The sequence below is a fragment of the Lactuca virosa genome, chromosome 2 (assembly GCF_052849685.1).
Source record: "Lactuca virosa cultivar CGN04683 chromosome 2, Lactuca_virosa_CGN04683_v6, whole genome shotgun sequence".
Classification (NCBI taxonomy): Eukaryota; Viridiplantae; Streptophyta; class Magnoliopsida; order Asterales; family Asteraceae; genus Lactuca; species Lactuca virosa.
This window is the reverse complement of record NC_136427.1, coordinates 309394681-309402348: the sequence shown is the minus strand read 5'-3', so window position 1 is coordinate 309402348 and position 7668 is coordinate 309394681. Positions and strand designations below refer to the sequence as shown.

Sequence of the window (7668 nt, the reverse complement as noted above, 5' to 3'; positions counted from 1 at the left end):
CAAAAGCTACATGGAGTAGCTTTTAACAAAACGCTCCAAAATCAAACGCTACTCGCTACCAGCCACCCGCTAACCGCTAGTTTTGCCGAACAAATCCAAAGACAAATAATTTAAATTTATATAAAAAAATTATTGACGATATTAATCATTGGAGAAAACAATTAATCAGTGGTTAAAATTTGTGGCCGGTTGAATATTGATATGAAAATAGTTTTGTTTATTTCAACAACACACCTTATTATTTTATTATAAAAGTACCGAGATGCTTTAAATTTTGTGATTATAGAAAGATAAAGAAAAATATATGGCCTAAAACAAAAATGACGTAACATAATAAAATATGTTATTTTTAATTACATTTAACCCTAAAATACATACATATAAGAATAAAAGAAAAGGCAACATTCATGTTCATTCATTGAAGACTCTGTAGAGTACAAAGAGGGTCAATACACACATGTCTAATTAAACTTAAACATGACGACTTTAAAAATTCGTGGATGCACAAAATCCAATAGGCAATTTGCACATAATAAAATACAACCAAACTGCCCATAGCCCACAGGAACACAAGAAAAAAAAGAGTTCTGCTTTGACTTTGCCTCCTAGAGAACATGTTACATACAAAGAATCACCATGTCCAGGCAACTCATTCCCCAAAAAAGGAGCCAAAATGACATCACAAAGTAATTTTTTAATCACTAAGTAACCAAGTGTGAAATAATAAAACTTAGATCACTTGTTTATTGAAGAATTTGTGGATACGATACTCGGATATTTAAGGTTATAATAAAAAGTTTCAACCTTTAAACAAGTCAAGTACCCGCAAAATCTTTCACTGTGAATCCAACTTTCTCAAACTTGCCTTTCTCACTATTCTCTCTAAACTTCATATAATCACCACACAAGAAGGGTTTATAGGCTCTCAAACTCTTGTCACCCACAACTTCATCAGGTGCAAAAACAATCTTATTATCCTCAAAGCACCAAAAGAAAGCAAGCGAAAACCGGTTTTTATGTTCCTTTAAAACGACTCTATGTTCAGATGACCTTAACTTTCCATTACTCCAAGCTTGCATCAAATCACCAATATTCACAACCAGTGTTTCTTCACACGGGTCTATGTCCATCCATTTCCCTTCTTTAGATCTGACTTGAAGTCCACCACTTTCATCCTGATAAACTATTGTTATGCAGCTCATATCTGTGTGCATGCCAAGCCCTTCAATGTCTTTTTTTATGATTTTGGGTGGCGAGTAGTTTATTATCCGTAAATACCCTTCGGAGTTTGAGAATTCGGGTTCAAATTTCTTCCCAAAATCTTCCCCCAAACACATTAATAACATCTCAATGATTTTATTAGATAGGGTCCTCATGGTGCTCCCATATTCTCTTAACACCTCACTGTAAAAACCAAATAAAAGAAATGGAAAATTAATTCATTTGTAAGCAACAGAAGTGACAAAAGGAAATCTCAGATATGTTTCTTAATAAATAAAAAAAAGTCAATGATAGTATTTTGTTATTAGGATGCCACAATGCCATGTTAAGTTACCTGAATTCCGACTTTGTGTGGTTCAAGAGCACATCAGCAGATCTCTGTGCGGATTCAAGAAAATCAGGTCCAGAAACACGAATCGACTCAAAAAAGGGAGAGGCGATGAAATGAGGAGTGTAGGTTTTGATGTTCGATAAGGGACCAGCTTTGAGTTTCTGTTCATATGGTAGATCAAAGAGCTGATAAGATAGGAATCGAAGTTTATTGTAAAGCTCTTTCGAGATCCCATGGTTGATTATGTGAAAGAATCCCCATTCTTTACAGGCTAAAGAGAGGGAAGAGAGGTGCGATGGGGTTAAGGGTTTAGATACATCAAAAACAGGAAGATCTATGGAAGTTTTGGATGTAAGCATGGTGATGATTTGTGCAAAAAGAATTAGTTTGCATGAAGTTTATAAACCGGTTTGCAGTTTGGAAGAGACAAACTTTATATATATACATATAAGTATATAACTGTAAACAAATTTAATATTTCCAAAGTACCTACTTCTTTCGAGTCAACTTTTTATAAGCATGCTTGTTTACACATGGGGCTAAGACAAAATGTCTCATGGTTTATTATTAACGTAGGACGAAAGCACACAAAATGTGAAACACACGTACAAGTAAATATATTCTATTGCTGAATCGTCTTTAGGCATACCAATGAGGCGCTATATAGGATGCCTCTAGTTTTGCTAGATTCAACCAGATTTTCAAACTTCAAAATTAAGCGTTAATAAGTACACTTTTCTGTCTAAAATCTAAATTAAAGTGTGCTCAGTTGATGTAAATCTCTTATTTCACAAGATTTAAATTAATATGAGTGGTAAAAACTTTTTTATAAGTATTTTAAACTATTTTTTTGCAAAAATAGAACATAGTTATCCAAAGCTCAAAGGCTATCTCATTATATGTATAGCCAAAGGGGTAACGTAAAAAGGGTTATGGGACATTTGTTGTCACTGAAGAGCAGTTTATTTTACATAAAATAATCACATTTGTTTATAAGTTTAGCATGCTAAGTTTGGGGGACAAGCATCTAGTTGTAAGTACAACAGTTGAAGAGGCAAAGAATGTAAAAGCTTTGACTTACAGTTTGGCAGCTCTTGGAAAGATTCCTTGTTGTCTGGATCTTTCGCAAGGAAAGAAGGTCAATGATGAATAGAGTTGGATTTAGTAAAATAAAAATAAGAAACAAATGGGAAGCATGAGCCAAGAAAGGTGGAGTTTGAAGGTGAACTGTTACTTTTGTCAAATGTTGGCTCTTGGACCTAGATTATTTCCTCAGAAACTGTTCAATATATTATTTTTTATACCCCAAGCACAAATTAACATGTTAGTCTAATAACCTTTAAAAAACCCGAAAACTCTCATTGAAGTTATCTATTTAGGGGCATACATTTTTTATTCACATGTTATGTGGGAATGGAGTTGTAGGAACTATGTGGTATTGTTCATTATATGGGACAAAATGAGAGTGAAAAATGATTTTTAGATTGTTTTTCTAATGATAAAAGAGGGTATTCACATGTTTTTTTCACAAACAAAAAATGTATGACATGATATGACAAATTTTATATTGTTCATATATACATTGATTGTTGGTAACTCTTTTCCATCAATTATGTTATATTGACAATTTGATATATCTTAATTAGCAAAATTATTTGTTATCGACTTATGGTTCCATCTAAAGCAATAACTTAAGTTTCTTAAGAAACCATTAATAATACTGAGTGAGAATGCATTATACAGCTCATGAACTCCTTGCATGGTTTTCCCCAAGTCAATGCAAGAGACAAGAGATGATATTAGAAATGATTCAACTAACAATAATTATTATCAAGTAGCTCTGTTTCATCATTGTGCTCATTATATTTATATTCATCAAGAAGTCTTACAGGTACGAGTTCAATGTATATGAGAAGCTCAGGTGACTGTTGTTATGAAAACGAAGGAATTGCACATGCTTCATGGCTTCATGCCTCATTAATTCTTAAAGAATCTGCCACTTAGCTGTCGCTTTGACGGCTCCTAATTAAGCTGATAACTTCCAGAGATTAAGTGGTTGGTTGAACATGCCAACATATATAAAATCCATGTGCAGTTTTTAAGCTAATTTAGCTTAGCTGGAATAAGCTGCTAAATAATCTTGTTTTAATACAAACCACATATAGGATATAGGATATATAGGATATAGTTAGACGTGAGTTCCTTTTTGATAACTAAATGAAGCAAAATAAATGGGACATGGAATTTATAAATTAAATACATGAAATTTTGGCACACAAAGGAGCTTTGACAAGCTGTTATCTCCCACCATGTACCATAAGAAGTAGAGTATAGTTTCTTTCGTTGAATATCACACAATTGGTTAATTGTATAATTAACAAATGGCATATATCTAATATATCTGTATGCTACTTGGGGTATAATTTTCAGTAAATAATATGTTAATTTTATATAGAAGATGTACAAAATATTTATTTTATCCAACTATGCTTTAAGAAAAACTATACATTGTTTTTGTATCATCTTTTTAGCTTTAAATTTGAACCACATACTAAATCGGCCAAGGAGGACTGTCTTCATGTAACGAATTTTCGTGAAGGCAAAGACCTTGAAATGCAACACTATCTAATTGCATCAACCAAATGGCTTCTAGCCTAGCGGTACCGGGTGTTGCATTCCCTCCTTGAGGTTGAGGGTTCAAGTCTCATTGGAGACATAGGTAGTTTTAGGAGTAGTGTAGATTTGTTGTTCTAAAAAAAATAATAAAAAAAAATCTAATTGCATCATATTCAAAATCGATATGTAGTTTTCATAAGTTAAATGGACACATCATTATTTTGACATTTTTTTAAACCCCGAAAAAAAATTAACAGACAAATAGGTTAGTCGTTGGTTAACAAATAAACCATTTTTAATTGGTGAATATATTCTCGATTCGAGTCCGTGAGAATAAATAGCTAAAACAAATAACCTTCTAATCCACCTTTCTCATATGTTTAAAATTTGGTACCTTTTCCGATATAGTATTTGTAAGGGATGGAGATTTGATATTAACTACTCATCCCTAATAAAGAAGACATCGGTTGTCGAGCTAAATAGTCTTAGTGGATTCTTGTTATGTTTTGTAAGTCTAATCCATAAAAAATGAGTGGCATTGTCTATGAAACACAATAATTGTATTGTAATTTTATAAAATCTTATGTCCTGTGTGTATATATATATATATATATATATATATATATATATATATATATATATATATATATATATATATATATATATATATATATATATATATATATATATATATATATATATATTATAACGCCCGTGTTTCTAGGCTAGGCATTAATATTGACATAATAGTATAGGTTAACCTTTATAACTTATTTTGAATAAATGAAGAGGAATTATGTGATTATTATGTGTTTTATGCTTAATTATTAGGATTTAATTAATTAAGAATAAAAATGAGCGTCGAAAATAAATATTAGATAAAGCCGATATCTATTAAGAAAGTTGTAGTGGTCGTGACAAGGATTCCGGATATATAAAAAATAACGAAATTCGAGTTATAACGAAGAAGTTATGACCTGTCGAAGTTTCGCGACAAAACCGGCACGGTGCCGAATGTCGTAAAAAGTGAGTTTTTGATAAACTACTTTTTAGCCTTAGTGATCTAAACGAAAGTCGTAGTGTTCGTCAAACCGAGAGTATGTATAAAAAGAACGCCCAAATCTGACCTCGTATGAGGAAGTTATGATTTTTCTAAGTTTCAGCTTAGCAGTAGACAACTAAAAACTCGAATTTTAGATCGAGTGATTTTTAGCCGACACAACCTAAATGAGAATAGAAGGTCTCGTAAATAGTAGTACAACGGTAAAAAGACAGACGAAAACGGACGTCGGATGAAGAAGTTATGAATTTTTAACGAATTTCCTGTCCCGGTCTGTTAAAAATAATAATATAAAAATTAAAGTTAAAATTAGCCGACAAAGTCTAAACGAAAGTTGTAGAGCGTAATTTTACCTACGCGTGCATATAAAGAACGTCAAAAACGGAGCTCGTATGCGAAAGTTATGGACTTTAGAAGTTTTTGCACAAAAATCGAGAAAATTTGCATAGTTATGCTTCGGCCACGTCACCTTCGCTCTATGCGCGCCACGTGTCCGAACTGCTGAGTCACCCGAGGCCAGGTAGCGAGGCGTGTCGCACCCTCCTCGCACCGAAGGCTCGGCCAATCAGAAGCTGCCCCGTGCCTTCTCCGTGTCCGATCTCGGTGAGTCATCTGAAGCAGGTGAGTCATCCGAAACTTGACTAATCCGAAGACCACACGTGTCCGAGCCTCGCACCGCCATCAGCCTCCGAGCCTCACAGCTGCGACGCGTGTCTTCTTCTCGTTGCTTCGGGTCCGAACCTCGGCCCTATAAATAGAAGGTTGCGAGCCTTCTCGGGTAATTGTGAGAAATTGCCATTTTATACCCCTTTTTCAATATTTTCACTATTTTCGCTTCCCCCGAAGCCCCGGTATCAATTTTAGCACCCGAAACACGTCCCGAAGTTCCCGAGAAGCCCGAAAAATTTATTTTTTCGGTTTTGAAGTCCGACCCTCGCAGAGCCCGGTTTCTAAATAAAACTCTCGGTTTTATTAGAAACGATCGTTTTAGGAAACGAAGTGCTGCCCGATTATCGTTAAATCAAGTGAGTGTATAGTCACTTTCATCTTACACATAGATATGAAGTATTTTATATAAAATACGTGCTATGTGTATATATGTTGTTTGTTTGTTTGAGATGGATGTTGAATGAATGTTTTATACATGTTTAAAATGATTTAAAATGTATATATATTTTATCTTCAAATATGTTGGGTAAAACATAGGTAGATAAAGAATGAAGGATAAAAGTACAGTATAGATGTACGTTGGTAGCTATGAATTTAGTACAATATAGATGTATGTTGGTAGCTATAGATTTAGTACGTTGGCAGCTATGAACTTAGTACGTTGGCAGCTATGGACTTAGTGTCTGTTGTATAAACTTTGGCGACGATGTGACTTCGTGCCTATTTGACATAAATTGCTGAGGGAAAGCAATGTTGTCACCCCGATGTTTGTTTTATTTGATATAAATTGCTAAGGAAAAGCAATGTTGTCACCTTATTGGTTGTCTTGTTTGACATAAATTGTTGAGGAAAGCAATGTTGTCACCCCATTGGTTGTCTTATTTGACATAAATTGCTGAGGAAAGCAGTGTTGTCACCCCGATGGTTGCCTTATTTGACATAAATTGGTGAGGAACCCCCGAAACAATGTTGTCCCCCTAATGAAATCCTTAGGCTAGGTCCCTTGTGATAGTTGTTTTAGGGACGTAAAATGAGGATAACGGGAATGAGTAATTAGGGTTATTTTTGGTTGATGAAATTAATAAAATTATTGTTGATTGATGACTTAATAAGTTTATTATTTATTGTGGGTTGAAAACCCTATATGCTCACCAGGCTCCCAAGCCTGACCCACTCAGCCTTTTTATCTTACAGGTAGTGGACTCCGAGCATAGTCGGATGATGATGAGAGATTTTTGGATTATAGGCCAGTAGTTGTAAATAACTGTTGTAAGGCTTATAATGTCTTGTTTATGCTTATGATCTGTATCGGAACATGACATCCCGAGATTTTGATATAAAATATATATTTTTAAAGAAAGGTTTTGATAAACTTTTATCATGTTTTGTTTTGGGAACAAACTCTGCAACATCTTTTAAAAGGATTACTCTGATTTTATTTTAAAAAGCATAAACGAAATCGGTTTTTTCTGGCCGTGAAATTGGGGATGTCACAGTTGGTATCAGAGCATTAGTTTAAGCGAACTAGGAATTTGTAGGATTTCTAGACTTAAACTTAGAATGCTAAGTGATGATTGTGAGATGAGTGTCTACCATATTTTAGACACGAGCACTAGTATATTTTAGGAAAGATGCCTAAAATGCTTTTAAGTGCTAAATGCTATATGTTTGCCATATATGATATTATTTGTTTGGATCTATGGTCTGTTGCCGACCGAATCTGGAAACTTTATGTGTGTAGGTTTCTAAGCGTACGATTACGATATTAGAA

General features: G+C 33.9%; 1 protein-coding gene across 1 annotated transcript; it reads right to left on the bottom strand.

The window, feature by feature from the left end:
* Positions 1-462: 462 nt before the first annotated feature.
* Positions 463-1948, bottom strand: LOC145157186 (gibberellin 20-oxidase-like protein). The gene is made up of 2 exons (XM_079076272.1): positions 1556-1948; positions 463-1404 (listed from the first exon to the last, which is right to left on the bottom strand). Exons 1-2 carry the CDS (start codon positions 1909-1911, stop codon positions 816-818), a joined length of 945 nt encoding a protein of 314 aa, XP_078932398.1. The 5' UTR covers positions 1912-1948; the 3' UTR covers positions 463-815.
* Positions 1949-7668: the final 5720 nt, after the last annotated feature.

Coding starts and splice junctions, on each gene's coding strand:
- LOC145157186 (XM_079076272.1), bottom strand. CDS start 1,911: ATGCTTACATCCAAAACTTCCATAGATCTTCCTGTTTTTGATGTATCT. Junction 1,405..1,555: donor CACACAAAGTCGGAATTCAG/GTAACTTAACAT, acceptor TGGTTTTTACAG/TGAGGTGTTAAGAGAATATG.